Genomic DNA, 24,757 nt, shown 5'->3' on the forward strand with positions numbered 1-24,757 from the left:
TTTGAGTACACGTGACTCAAAAAGAGAATGGGAACAAGGATTGGTTTGGGGTTTAATGCCAAAAGAAACAGCTGCTCTTGGCACTCAAATGGAGCCCATATTCGCTTCTGGTTAAAGCTAACCTAAGACCTGACTCCCACAGATGTAGTCTCAACTGGGAAGCCACATGCATTACCCGTAAATGCTCAGAAGAACATGGAGTTAGATCACATCCAGTGACAACAGAGAGAGAGGACATGATACATGGGGGTTTGAAGCGAATGCCTGATGTTCTCTAAGGAAAAGGGGTCTGGGCTCACCTCTGCTTTGCACTCAGGGTTCTTGGTCTGCCGCCCGGGCATCAGCCTCATGGCTGAGGACAAGCTTCCACTCCACGAAGGGACTTTGCTGTGGTGTCTGACACTTGAGCGACTGGCCAGTGACTTCTTTTCAGATGCTGGCGACAGAGAGGCAAAGACCATCAGAGGTGAAGTTAAGAGGGAAACAAACACACACTATTTCTACACCTTGCTTGGCTTTCAAAAGGCAAGCCAGGGGGCACAAGCCCAGTGTGCCTGCCTCCAGTAAGGAAAACAGCCCAGGCTACAGGTTTGAATTACTGTGAACTTCGTGATGCTGAAAGACTTAAAACAATATATGAGCCATAACTTGAGAGTAATGACCTCTTTAAAAAGAAGCGTAACCATTATTCCTACAGCTGCATTGGCTAATAAGAGTAAAAATGTTGAGTCACTGGTAGAATGCAAGGGAGGTTAATATCTTTGGGATGAAGAGTTTTACTTGGAACATGAAGAACCTGAGGCTCCAGGTGACTGAGCCTGACTTGGCGCAAGGTTTCAAACCTGGTAGGTAAATATCAGGGCAGGACCTAGCACCCTAAGTTCCAGAGCCCAGGCTAGAGCTCTGACATAGTGGCCCTTCCCTCTGAGAGATTACTAGAATCTGCTGCTTGGTTGGCACCTCTGGCCTTCCTTTCACCAAGATGCAAAGCAGCATTCATTCTTTGTGAGCAAAGATTCATGAGGCTTCAGTGATATAAATCCCACCCACCAGAGGGATGAGACACAAGGTCTGGTGTAAAAGGCTTTGAGCCCTGAGTGAAACCCTGGGGGAGCCTGGTTCTATGAGACTCAGAAGTTCCATTCCCTGAAGCCAAGTGGACAGAGACCTAGGTAATGCTGCCAGGCCTTGAGCATCATCTCTTCCCAGAGTGGGGTGACCTCCTCAATCTTCACTTCACTCTCTCCAGGTTTCACAGAAAGATCAGTCTTGAAGTTATCCTCCAGCTCCTGCCGTCTCTGTGCCACGAGCTGCTGCCAGAGAGTCTGAACAGTCTTCTGGATGTTGTGCTGGACTAATGGAGAGAGTACATCACACAATCAGGACAGCCTCAGTGCTTCTCCCAGAGACAGCCAGGAGATGGCATATCATGGTTGTTTTTATGTGCATCATTCTTGAACATTACCCCAGCTTTGCAAACTCCAGCCAGATAGCAGTCAGTATGTGGAGATGCAGGACTGATAACAATGCTACCAACATCCCTGTGAGCTGGCCTCTCCGCGACCTCTACCACCAAGTCCTGCCTGTTTCACATGTCCCCTATTCAGTTATATACCAAACAGAGAGAAACCTTGTGTAAGCTCTAGGTAACAAAATAGCTCCCCCCCAAAGAGCTCCTTCCAACCTTGACTTTTATGTTGGCCCCTCAGGGGAATAGACACTGAACCCAAGACTGTGCCCAGGGGCCCAGCAACCAAGCCAGTCCTCTCTCCTGGCACTGAATCATGCTTCCAACTACCTACCCACCTCAGTGCCCTGGATTTGCAGAGACAGACGAATTTACCAAGCCAGTTCTACCTGCTATACCCCATAAACATAATGCCCTGAATTGTGCCTAACTTCCCTCTGATCTTGGGTCACTGGGTCTGCCCTTTGGTACCAGCCTCTACAGTTTGTTTTTCTCACCCTAGGGGGATGGAAATTGCTCAGTCCACTCTACTAGTTAAATCCCAAAACGCAAATGTTCATGTTGTAATTAACACTGCAAGACAGTAAACTCTCAACATAGAAGATTTTTGAGCACTGGCTTTGGGCACCTATCTGACCAGAAAATAAGGATCCTTGTGCCTACCACCTGGCATCACAAGATGTCACAAGATAAGTGGCACAGCTGGCAAACTAAAGTGGTGGAAGAAGGTCTGCTGAGTCTTCCTGCATCAAGAGGGAGAAATCTCTCAGACACATGGATCTGGCTGCCTTTTTTTTTTTTTCCACAAACTGCCATCCTTTTAACTTGATTGGATATTATCGAATCCAAGAATAAACTCCATTAAGCCAGAAATCTCATAAAGTAATGAGCTTCTTTACTCCATTCCCATTTTCTAGAGAAGAAAGCTGAGAGCCTATCTAGGTAATGGCTTGAACTGAGTGATATGGCACACCAGTTTCCACATCTAGTGGTCCAAAGGAAAAGTCAAGAGACCAGTTGAGAAGTGAAATCAACTTATAGTGAGGTTCTCTAGTATTTTAGTACACCAAGTTCTTAGTCTCACCAAGTCTCACAGAGCTTTCTCCTCATCTATCCATCCATCCATCCATACACCCATCCATTCTATTTCTTGTATACAAAGACCATTCCAATTTTATTCTCTATCAGGTTACCTTGCTGTATTACTACATTGTTCTAGGATTTCCTAGGACGTCTTCTGTCTTTTAAGAATCTTAGTAATATTTGCTTCCTTATCTTAGGAAGAAAAAACTGAAGAATGCAACCCTAGCAGTTACCACCACCTTCTACTCCCCCCAAAATAAACAACAAATAAAATGTACCATTGCTCAAGCTTGGAAAGTCTTCTCTTTTTTCTCTCACTTCTTCATTTGGAGAAAGAAAGACTTGATGATAAGGAGTCATTCTATGCTTGGGTTCCAATCCAAATCCTTCTGGATAACTAGTAGACAAGAGATTGTTCACTATGAACTCCAGTTTCTTTGGGATCATTCCATTGTTCTTTATTATAAATAATTATCTTGCAATACACATCAATATGAAGAAAACTTGTCTAATCAAGTTAAAGCAAACACCTATGACAACTTCCATGACAGGTATTATACGAAAGCATTCTAGAAAAAAAGAAAAACACCTTCTCTTTGTCCCTATCTTATTAAATCCAATCTATGCTCCCAAACAGACCTCCTCAACCTCTCCTGGTTTATCCATCATGAGAACTGGTCATTTCTTTTTGCATTGAACTCTGCCTTTGCTTGGCACTAATCTCATCCCTCATGGAATGGGCCTGGGGCCAGCTTCATGGGCCTGTGACCTGTGCAGCTGTGTATGGTCCGGACTCAGAAGGGTCCCATGCTTGGGCTCTGCTGTCACCATCTTGAAATTCTTAGTAATTTTTGAATAAGAGCCCCGTATTTATACTCTGCTGGAACCCTACACATCATACAGCTGGTTCTAAGTGGGGTGAAATGGTTTACATATTAGATTCCCCACGGACCATGTGCTCCAGAACTCCTGGCCGTGCTCATGTCCAAGTACCCTCTTCTCTGGGCCCCTCACCCAACCAAGCAGAACAGACACTCAGTACAAGTTTGTGGATTGAACCAAAAATGACAAACAAGGAAATGAAAAAATAACCAGCATATAAGGATGTCCATTCTTGAAATTTCCAGAATAAAGTCCCTTTGGACTTCGGAGGCCACTTTGCTATACAGAGGGGAGGGCAGAACTTCAAGCACATGAATCAGCTGGCATTCTGCTCCTCTTACCCATGCTTCCAGTATGGATAGGGCCTAATTCTTGAAATACAGAAAAGAAAGAAGCACTTCCCCAATTTAATCCATACACTGAAAATGGATTATTTTATTTCAAACAAATAAAAAGGCAAATACCTCCTCTGGGCTAGGAGTGTTTTCCAGTGCTTCCCAGAGTGTTTTTAGACAAGTCAGCTCGTGGTTTGTAACGTTCAATAGTCAACTCGACAGGATTTGGGGGACTTTTTTTCAAGTAATCAAATTTGTACTGGGATAAACACAACTGAGAAAAGGACAAGAGTAAAGTGTAATATCTCATAGTCCTCTCTTCCTCAACATGGTTCTATTAATAAGAGATAATATTCTTAGGCAGTATAATGCCAAGGCACACATGATGTATGATATATACCTACTACCACACAGAGAGAGAGAGAAAGTGCACATACACAGAAAAATCTAACGTTTTCAAACTTTGAACTTCAGGAAAGGGATTTAAATAGCTTTATTTAATAATTTAATAGATTTGTATTAGTATTTCTTATACAAGGATGCTTATGGATGTCATTTTATATCACAAATTGTGTGTGGCTGTGTATGTGTGGTTTTTTCGTTTTGTTTTTTTTTCCCTGCAAGCAAAATTATTCCTGGCTTGCATGATTTTATTTATTATATATTTTCCCATTCTAAGGTTTCATTTATCAAAAGTGAGTATTTCTGAAACCTGGCTGCATCATAAAATCAATGTATGTATTTAATGTTGGAGTTTTCTGCCTGCCTCTCCCCACCCAAATTAAATCAATGAAGTATCTTACAGCCTGAGAATTATGGAAATATGTTAAATTATTATTTCATGATGCTCCTAGCTGTTCAGTCACATGGACAGGTTTGAGGACTACTTACCATATTATCAAATATTGCACATAATTTGGACAACCAGATAAACAAAAGGATTGTATCATCTATAATTGATCGACTTCAATCAAGTGTCCTCTAAAGCTTTCTTTCCTGCACTGACCACTGGCAAGCAAGGAGACAAGTGGGCAGCTCTAACCTTCTTGCACTGAGCAGCAGAAGACAATGCATGAGACACATGAGGAAGCTGGCATTAGAATTATAGGTGGCAAAGATAATGTCCCAGTGTTCCTGAAGAAAGCCCAGGATGTTGAGAAGGCTGAGGCATTCGGAGAGGGACTGCTGGGGCTTGGAGAGGCAATAAAGAATGACTTTATTTAAACTGCTGTATAGAGCACCGATGACAGCTTCCCTCTGAGCAGAGGCGTTCTCGATGACCTGTGTCATAAAATAAACACACACAGACACATACTTGTGAACACTTTGAAGTTTAGATACCAACCCAGTTAACTGTGAAAATGATACAATCTCAGATTCTTTTCTGTATTTCAAAAAGTGACATTTCTAAAATCAAAAAGGACTGCCTTCCTCAACCTTGGAGCTTCCATTTAAGTGGATGACCAATAAAGGGGATTCAAACGTTTAAATTTACCAAAAATTGGTGTTAAAAAATTAAAAGTTTACCACAGTCATATTATGTAAAGTAGACATGAGGACCAGAGATTTCTGAAATACTGGTAACATGGTTGACATTCAGTATATAAGAACATGCTATTAATAGGGTCTAGTTTTAAAAAATGTTATTAATACTAGTTATCAGGTATAGATTGTTACAGTATTCCAGTTATCATGCTAAGCATTTTTGCATTTGTTTGCATATGTTTACATATATTGCCTCATTTAAACATCATAATGTCGTAAAGCAGACACTAAGATTATCCCACCTTAGGGATAAGAAGGCTGAGAGTCTGAGAGGTAGGAGAGGTAGGTGGTCAGCAAGAGTCAAACCCACACCAGACACGTGAGCCATGCTGTTAACTACTATATCTTCTAAAGGAGATGTGCATCCAATGGATTTTAGTTCATGAGAGATTTAGAGGGGGAAGGCAGAAGGTCCTGATTTGTGGCCTTAACACTGAAGCCATCCATCTGTTTGGCTTCATTGAAAAGAATCCATAGAACAAAAATTATGTGCAAAATGTTTCAGTCTATTAGAAAGTTCATTTGTTAGTTACAGATTGCTCTCTTCAAATTTCATAGGTAATGCAAGTGTTTATACTAATTAAGTTTTATTTAAATCTGCTGGAATTTGGGGTTCATGGTTTTTTTTTTTTTTTTTTTTTTTTTTTTTTGCGGTACGTGGGCCTCTCACTGTTGTGGCCTCTCCCGTTGCGGAGCACAGGCTCCAGACGCACAGGCTCAGAGGCCATGGCTTATGGGCCCAGCCGCTCTGCGGCATGTGGGATCTCCCCGGACCAGGGCATGAACCCGTGTCCCCTGCATCGGCAGGCAGACTCTCAACCACTGCACCACCAGGGAAGCCCGGGGCTCATGTTTTTATCATCATCCTCTCCTACTCTACAGATGGATCACATCTTTCAAATTGAGGTTAAGAGGTGTGCGAGTCACAGGCAGCGAGCAGGAGAGAAGAATGGTAGATGTGGGCGGTGAGAGTCCTTGGGCCTGGCACCCTGCTGAAGACATATCAGCCCCAGGAGGCACCAGCTCTTTGATATTAGCTCTGAGTATTTGCTTAGACCATTGGGGAGCTGCTATAGATTGAATGTTAGTGTCACCCCAAAATTCATATGTTGAAACCCTAGTCCCCCAGTGTGATATATTTGGAGATGGGGTCTCTTGGAGGTAATTAGGTCATGGGGATGGAGCTCTTATGATGGGATTAGTGCCCTTATAGGAAGAGATAAGTGAGAGTTTGCTTCCTCACTCTCTCCATCATGTTGAGGGTACAATGAAAAGATGACCCTCTCTAAAACCAGAAAGAGAGCCTCACCAGACAGCAGATCTGCTGGCACCTTGATCTTGGACTTCCTAGCCTCTAGAACCCCAAGAAGTAAATGTTTGCTGCTAAGTCACCCAGTCTATGGTTCTCTGTAATAGCAGCCCAAACTCGCTAAGACAGGAGCTCAGTGGCTGCTCTCATTTTCAACATGACCTCCCAAGAATCTGATTTTAATCCCCTCAGAGCTGACAAGGGATATTTCTCCCTCTAGGAGTTATTCTTGAAGAAACCTCTGAATACATTCTTTTCAGGTTGCCTAGAACTGTGCATCAGCCAGACTGACTATCAATCTAGGAACTGTGCCAAGGCCCAGTCCTGGGGTCTGCAGGGGACTCCACAGACAGAAGGGTGCTGGGGGCACTGATGTCATTGTCTCTACGAGGCATGAAGAGGAAAGAGAGGGGCTCTCCTGGATTCTGCCACAGAGAATGCACCGAGAGCTGCAGGCAGGAGCTGCTGGAGTCAGATTTCTGCTTGGTAAGAGAAAGCGCTTCCCAACAATCACAGGTGTCCTGCTGACTGGAACACCCTTGTACCATTGAGAGCTCCTCACACAAGGATGGTTCAAGGAAACAGTGAATGGCCACTTGTCAGGAAAGGTTTCCAGAATGAAATGAGAAGGAAGGACCAAAAAAAGGGTTCAACTCTAGAATTTTGAGATTGTTTGAGTCTTTGCATATGCCTGTGTACAATGAAGAATGTGTACACATGTGCACACACATACTTACATCTAGGTGTATCTACAGGCATGCACTGGCATGCATAGGTATGTATGTAGATGGAGAGAGAGAGAGAGAGACAGGGAAAGCACATGCAAGAAAAACAGGACCAGGAAAAAATAGACTCTTTCTTCAAATTCAAGAAGGCCCAAATATGACAAATGGAGGTGGATTTTATAGAAGAAAATGAAATAGAACTTTTGGAGATAAAGACCTTTTTCGCCCTTTGTTGATGAGGAATAACAATTAAGATTAAACCAACATTCACAGTAAAACCCCAAAGTGGGGTGTGCAGAGTCTAGGAGGTGTCTGTGCAGGGGGCTGCGGCCCCTAATCACCAAGATGGATCTCAGGTGGCCCAAGGTGAGAACACTGCAGGGTGCTCAACATCTACTAGGTATTAACCTGGGCGGTAACGGTCCTCCTCCTTCCTCCCACCCATCTCAGATTCTATTTCCAGGAAGGAAAGCAGGTCAATATGAACCAGGTGGACAGCAGCCAGCAGTGTCATACAGATACCTGGTGGGTCAGCAGAAGCCTTACCACCAGGGCCAACCTGAGGTTCTTACCAACATTATGTGCTCCGTGATGAAGAGAAGGATGTGCCTGGGGTCTGCTGAGAACATTCCACTGTACAGCTTCTCCACCAGCTTCTGGATGAAGTGGGAGATGCTGGCAAGTGAAGGAGCAGCAGCAGCTTCTGCATTTGGCTGAGGCTCTCTAGTACCTGGGGGTTGGGGGAGGGTGACAGACCAAGGCTGAGAAATCATCGGTCTAAACTGCCTTCTCTCCACAACAATCTCCAAGCCCCTCTTGGTAACCAACCACATCTTACTCACCTCTGTACAGCCCACTGTAACCCTGTGTGTACTCTGTTGCTCCAAAAATGGGGTCTTATATACAATAGGTGCCCAATGAACACACATTTATTCAAAGTAAATCAATCTTGAACAATCAGTGGTATAAACCAAATGGGGAGGAGGCAAGTACAGAGCAGTATTTCTTCCAGTGGCCATTTGGAAGAAGAGTGGGTGAGAATTTAAGGCATAGGGTAATGGGAAGGCTGTCATGGTGACCCAAGGCCCTGCTGTTATTTGGGCAGAGGATGAAGCTGTAAGGTCGGGTCATCTATCTGTGCTCACCAACACAGCAGGCGTTGTGCTCAGACATGGATGCAACGATCTCAGTTAATCTTTAAAGCAACACTCTAAGTTAGCCATGACTATCCTCCTCACTCACAGGGTCAGGCACCTGCCCGGAGTAACACCACTGTCCAGTGACAGAGCCATGCTCAGAACTGGGCTACCAAGCTCACGCTTTTCATCACTCCACTACCCTACCACACTTCAGATACCCCAGAAACCAGATACCCCAGAAAAGTCAGGGCTTCTGCACTGTGGGGCAAGAGGAGCCCAGAAGATGAGCTGTATCACTAAGGATTCCATGACTCAAGAACCACAGAAAGAACTCTTGTTTAATCTTGTCGGGAAGGTACAGCTGCCTCGGAACCAAATGTTCTGAATGAAGTTTCAGTTTGAACTTCTTAGGGGCAATGGCAGCGTCTTCACCCAGGTTCATTCATTTAAGAAACATTTGCTGTGCCCAGGCACAGGTGAGCAAAAGAATGTTAAATTCAGGTTGACATCTTGACTCCCCTCATAGGAAGAAGAAAATTCTACTGAAGCTAGAGGCGAACTGATTTTGACTCAGAAAACAGGACTTTCCATCTCTGACTGACCCAACAATGGCAGGGGTGACGTGGAAAGTAGTAAGTATGCCATCCCTGGGGTCTCCGAGCAAGGTCACTGAGCTCTTGTGAACAACAAGAACAGGCGGACGGCATCTCCCTGTGGTTCCTAAAGCACCCTACAGTGCTGCAGCCTAGACTTCCTCTAGAGTCCTGGGGTCAGTGGCTGGCAGGATTGTGACTGTGCTGCTCAGCTGTCAGCAGCTTTGTGTCATGAACAGGAGGAGCAAGTCATCCACCCCCACTCACCTCTAAGCATTGGTGCCTGACCTCCACTCATCACGTGAAATATTTCCATGGTGGAAAGCAAGACCTCAGATTGAAAGTCTCGCTTCTGTTGGCCGGTGGCATTGTCTGGAGAAGCCTGGAAGTAAACCCTGGACTAAGACAGCAGCCACATGGCCACGATGTCCACTCAGTGCCCACCAGGTCCCTCTGCCTGGCCCATATGCTAATACTGCCACTGCTGGGAGTTTGGGCTGCCAATAGCTCACAACTGCCCCTTCTCTGGGGCACTGTCCTCTGCTGACCAAACTGCCTCAACCAGGAAGCAATGCCTACTCCCTAGGGCAAGGAGTCAAGGGGTGGGGGGGCCCACAGCCAATGACCACCTGTCAGGTGCCTTAAGGTGGGGCCAACTCTGGGATGCAGATAGCACACTACTGCTCTGATCTAGGCTACTGCTGAGACCACATCCTGGCTAGGTTCTCCCCTGTTCTCCTCTGCATCCCTTCTCTGCTTTCCTGAGAGCACCACCCCCCAAAAAGTACTTCCACAAAATCACTGTCTCAGGCTCTGCTTCTAGAAACCTGGCTAAGACCTGCCCTCATTCATCTATTGACTTGCTGCTTGGTGAGCTCCCTGCTCTGCCGGGGCCTGTGGTCTCTGGGGGATGCCCTCCCACCAATCACTGAAGCGCCAGGAGAGGCTCCTGACCACCAGCCAACTGGCATGGACAGGCCTGGATGAGCTCTCTCAAGAGATCAGCCCTCAGGTCTCCCTGGGCACACCCAGCCCTCATGGTGCTCATGCCCTCCCAGTGCCCATGCCCTCCCACAGCACAGAGCCCAATGACACCCTTTCCAACCCACCTCCAGGAGCACCTCCAGCGGCTGCCACTGCTTGGGGTTGGAAGCCCCAAGCAAGAGCTCCCTCAAGAGTAGCTGCATGAATTCCCTCAGCTGCTTCCGGGTGGGATGTGACTCAGCAGGAGCCTGCAGACCCTCCTCAGTGCTGTTGCCTTCAGGCTCAGCCTCAGGACTGCTGGTGTCCTGGGTAGACTCAGTCACGGCCCCCTCAAAGACAAGAGAACCCCAGCATGAGCGGCCTACCCTGCCTCAAAGCACTCTCACATCCACCTCTGAGGTGTGCATGGTGGGATTCTCATCAAACCCATTAACGTGTAAGGAAACTGAGGCTTCGAGGAGGTAGGCAGCTCACCCAGAGTCCCAGGGCTCAAAGATGGCCTGCTGTGGCCTCCGAACTCCAGATGGGTGGGAGTGTGGACAGAAGCTGGGCACAGAGCAAGAGAGACCTGCAGTGCTCAGCGAGGAAGCCCAGGATGTATCCCGTGCAAGGCACTTCCTCCTTGGTGCCACAGCTCCCCATCAGTCAAATAGTAGTGATGGAAAGGAACACACGAAGATGTGTGAGGATGCAGTGAGAAATAGTGCATGTAGCAATGCCTGACCCTGGTGTACGGTCAAGATAGCTGGTTCCCACCTTCCTGTGGGGCCCTCACCTTTACTGCCTGCCAGGCTCTGCTGATGTTGACAGATAGGACCTTCAGGTGGGAAGAGAAGTAGGACTTCAGCCAGTCCTGGCGTCCAAGTCCCTGAAGTGCCTTGGCCTTCACTTTCTCAGTTTTACATTTATAAAAATATTGGGAGATAAATGAGATGGGGGTCATTAGCCCAGATACATCCTGGAAGACATGGAGATGCTGGGAGGCCAAATGACACGCCCAAGGACACCCGGCCAGGGATGCCTGACTCCTAGCCCATGAACTTTTCATTCACGTTTGTCTGTTGGTTTCTCCCTTGGCTCATTCATAAAATTAATGCAGCAATTCTTAATTAAGCCATAAAATGAATTTAACAGCACCTAGGGAGGTGATGACTGCATTAATTAGCGCCATGCGGCCTTGACTGGAAAGATGCCATATAAAATCATAGCAAACAGAAACCCTTTTGGCCACCAGCCTTTTGAATGCAGAAAGTCTGTCATGTGTTCTGTGCAACAAAGGCCTTTTGGAGCCGACTTGGAGCTGAAACAAGGCAAGGAGCTATGGGGATAAGAGCTCTGGAACTGGGGCCTGTCTCATCCACAGCAGGCTGGGAGGTGACTTTGGGCCAGGCCCTCCCTCAGGCAGGAACTATTGAGCGTGGGGAGGCAGAGGCCTGGGTCAGAGTGTGCTCTGTGGCTGCTGGTGGGCAGCCGGCTGGAACCCTGACTCAGCAGATGGCGAGCCTGGCCTGTGGGCGAGGGGCTGAGGTGGGGATCTGGGCTGAGAAGGTCAGGCCGTTGACTCCAGGGCCCAGCCCGCTCCAGGTGGGGGGAATGGTGAGGGGCAGTCTGTAGGGTTGCCTGCCTGGCTTCTGGGTGGGGGTCCCATCCCCCACCCCCTTCAGTGCTGCTCACAGTGCCTTCCTTCGCTCTTCATTGCATCTTTTTTTACCTACTTTTCTAGTATGTTGCTTTAGTTGATATTAACCCATCAAACTATTTTATCTTTTTGCAAATCTTCTAGTCTTTACATTTTGTCTTTTTATTAAAACTAAATACTCAGATTTTATTAGGTCATTTAATGTTATTTTAAACTGACCGGTGGAAAGGACATGGGCTTTGGGGTGAGAGACTGAGGTGTAAATCTTGGTTCTGTCACTTATTAATCACATAAGCTGTGGCATGTTTCATCTCCTCAACTCTTTTGTGAGATGGGTCTCATCGTCCCACTAAACCAGGAGGAAACCAGTCTGTGCCACTTCACCTCCCTGAATCTCCCCTTCCCCTTTAACACCTCCTGCATCAGGGTATGTTAGGGGATGTGAAGCACCAGGCTCAGGGCTGCTGCAGGTGCTCAGGAGATGTAGGCTGGCACCATGGATACACTTCTAGAAAAGAAGAGCTAAAAGAGCAGGTTCATTCACTTGGTCATTTAGCAAATAATTACAGAGCAAATATTACCTGACCTCACTGTGCTTGGCATGGCTTCCAGACCCTCTACTTACCAACATGCCTAGCGTGTTCCTTTGGCTACAGTTACTGATTTGTAGACAGGCATCGCTAATTCACTCTCCCTGGCTGGGTCTCACCTCCTATTCTATCACGACGGGTGATGAGCAGATTTCTGCTCTTCCTCCTCCTGCACCTGCCTTCACGCCTGTCCTCGCCCGCTCCTCTCAGGTCCCAGATGCTCTTAGCCCACTGAGTCCCCTGATCGGCTGGGACTGGCTCTTGCTCTCAGACTCACTCACATCTCTTCCTGTAGCGCCCTCTCTACCCCCACACCCACACTTTGTCCTCAAGACCCAGTTGGTCCCTCTGCGCTCCCAGCTGGGCCCTGGCGAACCCTCTGATTGAAAGATGCTGTGGCCTGTAACAGGACAAGTGTGCTGCAAAGAAGATGGGACACTGTGACAGTTCCACCCCTCCCCTGGCTGGGGCACCGGCCGCAGGTTTCCTGGGGTGGAATCTGTTGTTTCATATGATCGTCAATGTGTGGGTATTCCATATAAAATTGGACTTGATCTACCTTCAAATTTCTCATTACTGAGATTCCTGACAACTCAAAAACTTATTGACTCTCAGAGCCAAAAATGACCTGAAGCATCATCTCATAAAGAGAAGGAAAATTACCCAAGTTGTTTACTTAAGGTTTCAGCTAAGTTGCCTTAAATGTATTTTAATTTGGGGAGGGGTGGGGAGGAATTTTGTCCTTTGCCTTTGAAGGGTGATGACGCTCACCCCTGCTCTCACCGTGGTAGGGCAGAGGCATGTCCTACCTGATGGGTTCCCAGGGGGAAGGTGACTGCAGCCAAGGTCTGGAGGAACTCTGGGGCCCGCCAGGCCGGATCCTGGGGGTAGGTGCTGTGCACGAGGCCAAGGAACTGTAGCACGCTGGCTGGGAATGTCTGTTCCCAGGCGCTGTCTCCAGAACCTGTTGAGGGCTGATCAGGGACACACTTCATGAGAGGAGGTGCATGGGAGCATGACTTGGGGCTGCATAGGAACCAGAAGATTTGAAATCTAGGGAGATGACCTCCTTTCTGAGACTCTCAACAAGACACCTTACTGCAGGACACCTAAAACTGTGGATTAGAACAGGATACTGGTCATCAATTGAGGAAGGGTTTAATACGTGCAGGCTTGCTCTAAGGGCTTCACACAAATTCCTCTTCTCACCTCACAACAACCCTCTGAGGCACGTTTTATATTTACCCCTATTTTACAGATGGGAAGACAAAGACACAGAGAGGTTAAGTAGCATGTTAACGTTCAACCAGCAGATAAGGGGCAGAGCCAGGAGTTGAACCCAGGCAACCTGGCTATAACGTCTGACTGCCTTCCCCATACTGCCTCTATGTGGTGTGACATGGCCTCTGTGCTCAAGGAACTTGCCAATTAGGGTTGACGCCAGCCTTCCCCAGCTCAATGCTAATGCTCCCAGTTACAGACCCTGGACAAACCCTGTCCAAGGCTGCCAGGGCTTGAGGAGCCCCTTCCGCACCAGTCAGGGCTCTGGAATAGATCATGTTGCACTGAAGTGATACCCAGTACCCTGAGGGGACCCAGGCACCTGTTTGCCTCAAACCATAACCTGGTCTTGGCCACATGGCTGAGCCTCCATTGTGGCTGCACACTAGCGCCTTGCTGGAGCCCAGCTCCCTTAACCAGCTGTGCCCAGTCACTCTTTCTGGACACTAACTCTAGCCTCAGTGTGTCCAGCTGCTGCCTGAGGTCCTTCTCTGTCCTGGATGGACAGCCTGGAACTTGAAAATTGAGCAACCTTAGTATCAGGGTCATTCCCTACGTAGCCACGCCAACAACTAGACTGAATGACCCTCAGCCTACTCCTGTGGATGTTATAGGTGACGACGGGTCTTCCTCTTGCCAGTTCCTCATCCCCAGCCCCTCCCACCGCGGCTTCCTCATTTCCCAACCAGCCTGCCTCGAGTCCTGGCCCTGTGTGCATGAGTTCGCATGTCCTGTTTACCAAATAGGTACCAAATGTCTGGAACTAAGCCTCATTCTAGAAAGCTCAAACCTAATTGAAGAAAGGCAATACGTATGGGACAACTAGAGAGAGGTGTAAAATCTCATTTCCGAGATCCTGTGAGGTTTGGTATGAGCTGAGCAGGCAGGCAGAGGAAACCTGCTTCTGAAGTCACCTGCACCTGGCTTCTCCACCAGGTTCATACAGCACGATATTAGATTTAGAGGGAGGACCAGAAGTCAGAGTTCAGAGAGCTTTTTCTGGAGCTAGTTGGCCTGGTTTGAATGCTGCCTCTGCTGCTTACTAACAGTGTGGTTTTGCACCACTTTCTTAATCCCCCTACACCTCCAGTCCCAACTCTGAAAAACAAGGATCATAATATGACCTATTTCATAAGGCTGTCATGAGGATTAAGTGAGACATTTTAGTGCTTCAGGCTTATTTTCACGGTGATTAGCACAGGGTAAATACAGAGGAAGCTGGGAGATAAGGTCAGATATAGAGGACTTGGACTTTTGGAAGAATCTGGATTTGAGGTACTAAGAAACAGACATCCCCTGAAGGTCCTTAGGCAAGGTAGTGCCCTGGAATGAAATGCTAATGCTGGACACACGTGCCTCCACCGTGCCCTCGCTCTGGAACCCTGCCTGAGTGAGTTAACCTCCACAGCTTCAATGTCTACATTTGCACAAGGGAGAGAATGCTGTCTGCTCCCAAGGATAGGTGCACATAGCAGAATCGCTAACATCTACAAGACGACAATGTTAAATATTGACAAGGACCAGGAGCAACTAGAACCTTCCCAGAATAAGAGCTGGTGAGTGTAAATTGGCACTTCACTTTGGAGAACGATTTGGCAATATCTACTAAAACAAATCATGTGTAGATTATAACCCACAACTTCACCCTGCGTTTATTTCCTACAGAAAGATGTATGTATGTCCACCAGAAGACATGTACATAGCAGCTTTATTCATAATATTTCCAAATGGAAACAACCCAGAATGAATATATAAATAGTGATCCATTATCACAATAAAATACTACTGAACAATAAAAAAGAATGAACCAAGATGGTGGGGGAGTAAGACATGCATGGAGATCAACTTCCTCACCACAAATACATCAAAAATACATATATATGTGGAACAACTCCTACAAAACACCTATTGAATGCTGGCAGAAGACCTCAGACTTCCCAAAAGGCAAGAAACTCCCCACGTACCTGGGTAGGACAAAAGAAAAAAGAAATAAACAGAGGCAAAAGAATAAGCACAGGAGGGGACCTGCACCTCTGGGAGGGAGCTGTGAAGGAGGAAAAGCTTCCACACACTAGGAAGCCCCTTCACTGGTGGAAACAGGGAGTGGGTGGAGGGGGGAAGCTTCGGAGTCACAGAGAGCGCAGCAACAGGGGTGCAGAGGGCAAAGCAGAGATATTCCCGCATGGAGGATTGGTGCTGACCAGCACTCACCAGCCTGAAAGGCTTGTCTGCTCACACGCTGGGGCGGGTGGGAGCTGGGACCTGAGGCTTCGGCTTCGGAGGTCAGATCCCAGGGAGAGGACTGGGGTTGGCTGTGTGAACACAGCCTGAAGGGGGCTAGTGTGCCACAGCTAGCCAGGAGGGAGTCTGGGAAAAAGTCTGGAACTGCCTAAGAATCAAGAGACCATTGTTTTGGGGTGCGCGACGAGAGGGGATTCAGAGCTCCACCTAAACGAGCTCCAGAGACAGGAGCGAGCTGCGGCTAACAGCGCAGACCTCAGAGACGGGCATGAGATGCTAAGGCTGCTGCTGCCGCCACCAAGAAGCCTGTGTGTGAGCACAGGTCACTGTCCACACCTCTCCTCCCGGGAGCCTGTGCAGCCCGCCACTGCCAGGGTCCCGTGATCCAGGGACAACTTCCCCGGGAGAACACACAATGCGCCTCGGGCTGTTGCAACGTCACTCCGGCCTGTGCCACCACAGGCTCACCCCACATTCCGTAACCCTCCCTCACCCCAGCCTGAGTGAGCCAGAGCCCCCTAATCAGCTGCTCCTTTAACCCCCTCCTGTCTGGGCAAAGAACAGATGCCCTCAGGCGACCTACACACAGAGGTGGGCCAAATCCAAAGCTGAACCCCAGGAGCTGTGCGAACAAAGAAAAGAAAGGGGACTCTCTCCCAGCAGCCTCAGGAGCAGCAGATTAAATCTCCACAACCAACTGATATACCCTGCATCTGTGGAATACCTGAATAGACAATGAATCACCCCAAAATGAGGAGATGGACTTTGGGAGCAACTGTAGACTTGGGGTTTGCTGTATGTGACAGACTAGTTACTGATTTTTATGTTTATCTTAGTACAGTTTTTATTGCTTGTTATCCTTGGTGGATTTGTTTATTGGTTTGGTTGCTCTGCTTTTTTAAAAATTACTTTTAAATTTTCTTATTTTAATAACTTTATTTTATTTATTTATTTATTTATTTTTCTTTCTTTTTTTTTTCCTCCATTCTCTTCTGAGTCATGTGGCTGACAAGGTCTTGGTGCTCCAGCCGGGTGTCAGGCCTGAGCCTCTAAGGTGGGAGAGCTGAGTTCAGGACACAGAACCACAGGAGACCTCCCGGCCCCACGTAATATCAACTGGCGAGTGCTCTCCCAGAGATCTCCGTCTCAATGCTAAGACCCAACTGCACTCAACAACCAGCAAGCTCCACTGCTGGACACCACATGCCAAACAACTAGTAAGACAGGAACACAACCTCACCCATTAGCAGAAAGCCTGTCTAAAATCATAATAAGATCACAGACACCCCAAAACACACCACTGGACATGGTCCTGCCCACCAGAAGGACAAGATCCAGCCTCAACCACCAGAACACAGGCACCAGTCCCCGCCACCAGGAAGCCTACACAACCCACTGAACCAACATAACCCACTGGGGGCAGACACCAAAAACAATGGGAACTACAAACCTGCAGCCTGTGAAAAGGAGATACCAAACACAGTAAGTTAAGCAAAATGAGAAGACAGAGAAATATGCAGCAGATGAAGGAGCAAAGTAAAAACCAATGACCAAAGAAATGAAGAGGAAATAGGCAGTGTACCCGAAAAAGAATTCAGAGTAATGACAGTAAAGATGATCCAAAATCTTGGAAATAGAATGGAGAAAATACAAGAAACATTTAATAAGGACCTAGAAGAACTAAAGAGCAAACAGTGATGAACAACACAATAAATAAAAGTAAAAATTCTCTAGAAGGAATCAATAACAGAATAACTGAGGCAGAAGAACGGATAAATGACCTGGAAGATAAAATAGTGGAAATAACTACCACAGAGCAGAATAAAGAAAAAAGAGTGAAAAGAATTGAGGACAGTCTCAGAGACCTCTGGGACATTGAATGCACCAACATTCGAATTATAGGGGTCCCAGAAGAAGAAGAGAAAAAGAAAGGGACTGAGAAAATATTTGAAGAGATTATAGTTGAAAACTTCCCTAATATGGGAAAGCAAATAGTCCATCAAGTCCAGGAATCGCAGAGAGTCCCATACTGGATAAATCCAGGAAGAATCACGCCAAGACACATATTAATCTAACTATCAAAAATTTAAAATAAAGGAAAAAATCTTAAAAGCAGCAAGGGAAAAGCCACAAATAACATACAAGGGAATCCCCATAAGGTTAACAGCTGATCTTTCAGCAGAAACTCTGCAAGCCAGAAGGGAGTGGCAGGACATATTTACAGTGATGAAAGGGAAAAACCTACAACCAAGATTACTCTATCCGGCAAGGATCTCATTCAGATTCGATGGAGAAATTAAAAACTTTACAGACAAGAAAAAGCTAAGAGAATTCAGCACCACCAAACCAGCTTTACAACAAGGAACTTCTCTAGGCAGGAAAAACAAGTGAAGGAAAAGACCTACAATAACAAACACAAAACAATTAAGAAAATGGTAACAGGAACATACATATCGATAACTACCTTAAATGTAAATGGATTAAATGCTCCAACCAAGAGACACAGACTGGCTGAATGGATACAAAAACAAGACCCGTATATATGCTATCTGCAAGAGACCCACTTCAGACCTAAGAACACACACAGACTGAAAGTGAGAGGATGGAAAAAGATATTGCATACAAATGGAAATCAAAAGAAAGCTGGAGTAGCAATTCTCCTATCAGACAAAATAGACTTTACAATAAAGACTATTACAAGAGACATAGAAGGACACTACATAGTGATCAAGGAATCGATCCAAGAAGAAGATATAACAATTGAAAATATTTATGCACCCAACATAGGAGCACCTCAATACATAAGGCAAGGGCCAATAGCCATAAAAGGGGAAATCCACAGTAACACAATCATAGTAGGGGACTTTTTAACACCCCACTTTCACCAATGGACAAATCATCCAAAATGAAAATAATAAGGAAACACAAGCTTTAAATACGCATTAAACAAGATGGACTTAATTGATATTTATAGGACATTCCATCCAAAAACAACAGAATACACTTTCTTCTCAAGTGCTCATGCAGCATTCTCCAGGATAGATCATATCTTTGGTCACATATCAAGCCTTGGTAAATTTTAAAAAATTGAAATCGTTATCAAGTATCTTTTCCGACCACAATGCTATGAGACTAGATATCAATTACAGAAACAAAGCTGTAAAAAATACAAACACATGGAGGCTAAACAATACACTACTAAATAATTGAGAGGTCACTGAAGAAATCAAAGAGGAAATCAAAAAATACCTAGAAACAAATGACAATGAAAACACGATGACCCAAAACCTATGGGATGCAGCAAAAGCAGTTCTAAAAGGGAAGTTTATAGCAATACAATCCTACCTCAAGAAACAATAAAAATCTCAGATAAACAACGTAAACATACACCTAAAGCAATTAGAGAAAGAAGAAAAAAAACACCCCAAAGTTAGCAGAAAGAAAGAAATTATAAAAATCAGATCAGAAATAAATGAAAAAGAAATGAAGGACACAACAGCAAAGATCAATAAAACTAAAAGTTGGTTCTTTGAGAAGATAAAAAAATTGATAAACCATTAGCCAGACTCATCAAAAAAAAAAAAAAGGGAAAAGACTCAAATCAACAGAACTAGAAATGAAAAAAGAGAAGTAACAACTGACACTGCAGAAATACAAAAGTTCACGAGAGATTACTACAAGCAACTAACTATATGCCAATAAAATGGACAACCTGAAAGAAATGGACAAATTCTTAGAAAAGCACAACCTTCAGAGACTGAACCAAGGAGACAGACCAATATAAACAGACCAATCACAAGCACTGAAATTGAAACTGTGACTAAAAATCTTCCAACAAACAAAAGCCCAGGACCAGATGGCTTCACAGGCCAATTCTATCAAACATTTAGAGAAGAGCTAACATCTATCCTTCTCAAACTCTTCCAAAATATAGCAGAGGGAAGAACACTTCCCAAACTCATTCTACGAGGCCACCATCACCTTGATACCAAAACCAGACAAAGATGTCACCAAAAAAGAAAACTACAGGCCAATATCACTGAGGAGCATAGATGCAAAAATCCGCAACGAAACACTAGCAAACAGAATCCAACAGCACGTGAAAAGGATCATAAACCACGATCAAGTGGGGTTTATCCCAGGAAGGCAAGGATTCTTCAGTATGCACAAATCAATGTGATACACCATATTAACAAACTGAAGGACTAAAATCATATGATCGGGCTTCCCTGGTGGTGCAGTGGTTGAGAGTCCGCCTGCCGATGCAGGGGACACAGGTTTGTGCCCCGGTCCGGGAAGATCCCACATGCCGTGGAGCGGCTGGGCCCGTGAGCCATGGCCGCTGAGCCTGCGTGTCCGGAGCCTGTGCTCCGCAACGGGAGAGGCCACAACAATGAGAGGCCCGTGTACCACACACACACACACACACAAAAACCATATGATCATCTCAATAGATGCAGAAAAAGCTTTCGACAAAATTCAACACCCATTTATGATAAAAACCCTCCAGAAAGTAGGCATAGAGGGAGCTTACCTCAACATAATAAAGGCCATATATGACAAACCCACAGCCAACAATTGTTCTCAATGGTGAAAAACTAAAACCATTTCCACTAAGATCAGGAAAAAGACAAGGTTGCCCACTCTCACCATTATTATTCAACATAGTTTTGGAAGTTTTAGCCATGGTAATCAGAGAAGAAAAAGAAACAAAAGAAATCCAAAACGGCAAAGAAGAAGTAAAACTGTCTCTGTTTGCAGATGACAGGATACTATACATAGAGAATCCTAAAGATGCTACCAGAAAACTACTAGAGCTAATCAATGAATTTGGTAAAGTAGCAGGATACAAAATTAATGCACAGAAATCTCTTGCATTCCTATACACTAATGATGAAAAATCTGAAAGAGAAATTAAGGAAACACTCCCATTTACCACTGCAACAAAAAGAATAAAATAGCTAGGAATAAACCTACCTAAGGAGACAAAAGACCTGTATGCAGAAAACTATAAGACACTGATGAAAGAAATTAAAGATGATACAAACAGATGGAGAGATATACCACGTTCTTGGAATGGAAGAATCAACATTGTGAAAATGACTATACTACCCAAAGCAATCTACAGATTCAATGCAATCCCTATCAAACTACCACTGGCATTTTTCACAGAACTAGAATAAAAATTTCACAGTTTGTATGCAAACAAAAAAGACCCCAAATAGCCAAAGCAATCTTGAGAAAGAAAAACAGAGCTGGAGGAATCAGGCGCTCTGACTTCAGACTATACCACAAAGCTACAGTAGTCAAGGCAGTATGGTAGTGGCACAAAAACAGAAATATAGACCACTGGAATAGGATAGAAAGCCCAGAGATAAACCCACGCACATATGGTCACCTTATCTTTGATAAAGGAGGAAAGAATATACAGTGGAGAAAAGACAGCCTCTTCAATAAGTGGTGCTGGGAAAACTTGATAGTTATATGTAAAAGAATGAAACTATAACACTCCCTAACACCATACACAAAAATCAATTCAAAATGCATTAAAGACCTAAATGTAAGGCCAGACACTATAAAACCCTTAGAGGAAAACACAGGCAGAACACTTCATGACATAAATCCAGTGAGATCCTTTTTGACTCACCTCCTAGAGAAATGGAAATAAAAACAAAAATAAAACAAATGGGACTTACTGAAACTTAAAAGCTGTGCACAGCAAAGGAAACCATAAAGAAGACGAAAAGACAACCCTCAGAATGGGAGAGAATATTTGCAAATGAAACTGACAAAGGATTCATCTCCAAAGTATACAAGCAGCTCATGCAGCTCAATATCAAAAAAACAAAGAACCCAATCCAGAAATGGGCAGGAGACCTGAATAGACATTTTTCCAACAAAGATATACAGACTGCCAAAAAACACATGAAAGGATGCTCAACGTCACTAATCATTAGAGAAATGCAAATCAAAACTACAATGAGGTATCATCTCACACCGGTCAGAATGGCCATCATCAAAAAATCTACAGTCAATGCTGGAGAGGGTGTGGAGAAAAGGGAACCCTCTTGCACTGTTGGTGGGAATGTAAATTGATACAGCCACTATGGAGAACAGTATGGAGGTTCCTTAAAAAACTAAAAATAGAACTACCATATGACCCAGCAATCCCGCTACTGGGCATACACCCTGAATAAACCATAATTCAAGAAGAGTCATGTACCACAATGTTCATTGCAGCACTATTTACAATAGCCAGGACATGGAAGCAAGCTAGGTGTCCATCGACAGATGAATGGATAAAGAAGAGGCACATATATACAATGGAATATTACTCAGCCATAAAAAGAAATGAAATTGAGTTATTTGTAGTGAGGTGGATGGACACAGAGTCTGTCATACAGAGTGAAGTAAGTCAGAAAGAGAAAAACAAAACAATATGCTAACACATATATATGGAATCTAAAAAAAAAAATGGTTCTGAAGAACCTAGGGGCAGGACAGAAATAAAGACCCAAGTGTAGAGAATGGACTTGAGGACACAGGGAAGGGGAAAGGGAAGCTGGGACAATGTGAGAGAGTGGCATGGACATATATACACTACCAAATGTAAAATAGATAGCTAGTGGGAAGCAGCCACATAGCACAGGGAGATCAGCTCGGTGCTTTGTGACCACCTAGAGGGGTGGGATAGGGAGGGTGGGAGGGAGACGCAAGAGGGAGGGGATATCGGGATATGTGTATACATATAGATGATTCACTTTGTTATACAGCAGAAACTAACACAACATTGTAAAGCAATTATACTCCAATAAAGATGTTTAAAAAAAAAAAAAAAGAATGAACTACTAGCATACATAATGATGAGTGAAAGAAGCCAGAAGCCAAAGAGTACATACTATAGGATTCCACTGATATTAAGTTCAAGAACAGGCAAACAAATCTATGGTTACACTGTGCAAGGGAATAATAGCAAACGAAGTAAAGTTCCAAGCAAAATAAAATAAACTGTTTGAGAGAGATATGTTAGCATTATTCACTATAATTATATTTCTGACCTTTTTCTCTTATTCTTCCAGTTTTTGCCTTCTAGATTTTGATGCTTGTCTACCATATTTGGTAAATGATGCTTTCATGGCAGATATCTTCACTGAACCAAAATAATCTTCCAATGACTTTGCTTTTGTTATACGTTTGTTAGATTTCAGAAGACTGGGTCTTGTTTTTTGACCCAGTTTAAGGGTCACGTCTCTTATATGACAGTTAACCATTTTATGTTTGCTATTATAAAGTAAATGTTTGGCCTTATTTTCTTACTTCCCTCAGCATACTATGTATTTTCTTTATTTTAAATGCTTTCATGTTATTCTTTTGGTTTGCTCTTTCTAAATAACATTGATTTAAAAGGGTAACAAACTCTCTATGGTGCAAACAGAAAATATGCATCTTTTTCAGGCATCCCTACATTAGTTGCACATTAGGTCTACAAGGGAGCCATGAATAAGTTTCCCAAAGATGGAAAGTGTAAAGATCACATGTCCTGACTAGGACAAAACTAAACTGGAAATGAATAACAACAATAGAAGCAAACAAAAAATTCAACTACATGGACACTGAAAAGGATGAATCAGAAAGGTCTTTAAATCTGCAATCACAGAAGCTCTAGAAAACAACAGAAAATTAAGATGTCACATATCAAAATTTTAGAACTAGCCAGAAAGAAATGAGGGGAATGATAAATATATCCAAAGTTGGTTCCTTACAAATCCACAAGTCCTCAGCTCCTTAAGTAATGGGAGAAGTGAAGCAAGAGCATGGATTTACAGATTAAGAAGAAGAAGGAAATGATCACAGAGAAAATTAAATGCATTAAAGGGGACCATTCGTGCAAGCTGAATAAATGGGAAGATTTTTAAAACTACCAATTACCTAAACTAGGTGAAGGAGACATTTAAAAGCCGAAGCAAGGCAATAATGGGAAAAATTCAGGCCCAAGAAGTTTCATAGGAACAATTTAAATAATATGAGTCATGAATTTAACATCATCTTGAACAAAAAGAAAGAAGTCTTTTGTTAGTAAAGCTAGCATAATGCTGATATCAAAACCTGACAACATATAACGTAAAGAAAACCACAATATAATATCATTTATAAATATGAATTCAAAATCATAAATTAAATATTTACAAGCAGAATAAGGAAGTATGCTAAATGGATAAGAACAGAGTGACATCTTTGCGAGAATGCAAGGAAATCTATTGATATAATTCATCAGAGGTAAATGTTTAAAAGAAAAACCCATCTGATCATCTAATTATATGCTAAGAGAGTATTTAATAAAAATTAAGTACATTCCTGTTTTTAAAAAGAGCAAAAAGTTTGATCTATACTTTCCAAGCATTATCAACACACACAGAGAAAAGTTGGCAAAAGGTGAAACATGCAATTCACAGTAAAATAAGTAGATATGGTTAATAAGCATATGAAAATGCTATCAATCTCAGTGATAATAAATGCAAAAGAACTCAACTTCATCAGTTTGGCCATGTCATTGAGGCTGTGAGGACCGGGCCAAGCCCATCTATAGAGGACAGTGGGATGTGTGTTAGGAGGAATGTACACGTATAAGGTCTACTGCAACCTTCCTGAGAAAAAGAATGCATGAAGTACACCTTGACCCACTATCCCACATCCTGGAATTTACACTAAGGAGGTCATCAAACTAGAGGGAAAAGATGTCTGCTCGAGAAAGTTCATTACAGTCTTTTGATAACAACAAACATTCCGAGAAGCAACAAAAATTTCCATCTTCAAATATAGATGATTACCAACAAAATGTTGAGAAAAAAAGGCAAAGGAAATTTATATGGTCTGATCCTCTAAGGATATGGTATACTCTTAAAGAGGTGTCTGGAAGGATATTCCACTAAAGTTCACAGTGGT

The 24,757-nt window shown here is 44.1% G+C and overlaps 1 protein-coding gene across 1 annotated transcript in view; it reads right to left on the reverse strand.

Moving 5' to 3' along the window:
- The window catches only part of WDFY4 (WDFY family member 4), a 276,626-nt gene that overhangs the window by 130,749 nt on the left and 121,120 nt on the right, over window positions 1-24,757 (reverse strand). Inside the window, exons 32-39 of the mRNA XM_081247758.1 lie at window positions 13,102-13,266; window positions 10,189-10,392; window positions 9,347-9,461; window positions 7,920-8,077; window positions 4,811-5,049; window positions 2,830-2,948; window positions 1,169-1,354; window positions 300-436 (exon numbers count right to left, since the gene is read on the reverse strand). Of these exons, the coding sequence (XP_081103884.1) occupies window positions 300-436; window positions 1,169-1,354; window positions 2,830-2,948; window positions 4,811-5,049; window positions 7,920-8,077; window positions 9,347-9,461; window positions 10,189-10,392; window positions 13,102-13,266 (1,323 nt within the window). The remainder of the gene's footprint in view (window positions 1-299; window positions 437-1,168; window positions 1,355-2,829; window positions 2,949-4,810; window positions 5,050-7,919; window positions 8,078-9,346; window positions 9,462-10,188; window positions 10,393-13,101; window positions 13,267-24,757) is intronic.

This window comes from Mesoplodon bidens (assembly GCF_964165515.1).
Source record: "Mesoplodon bidens genome assembly, chromosome: 1".
In the NCBI taxonomy this organism is placed as follows: domain Eukaryota; kingdom Metazoa; phylum Chordata; class Mammalia; order Artiodactyla; family Ziphiidae; genus Mesoplodon; species Mesoplodon bidens.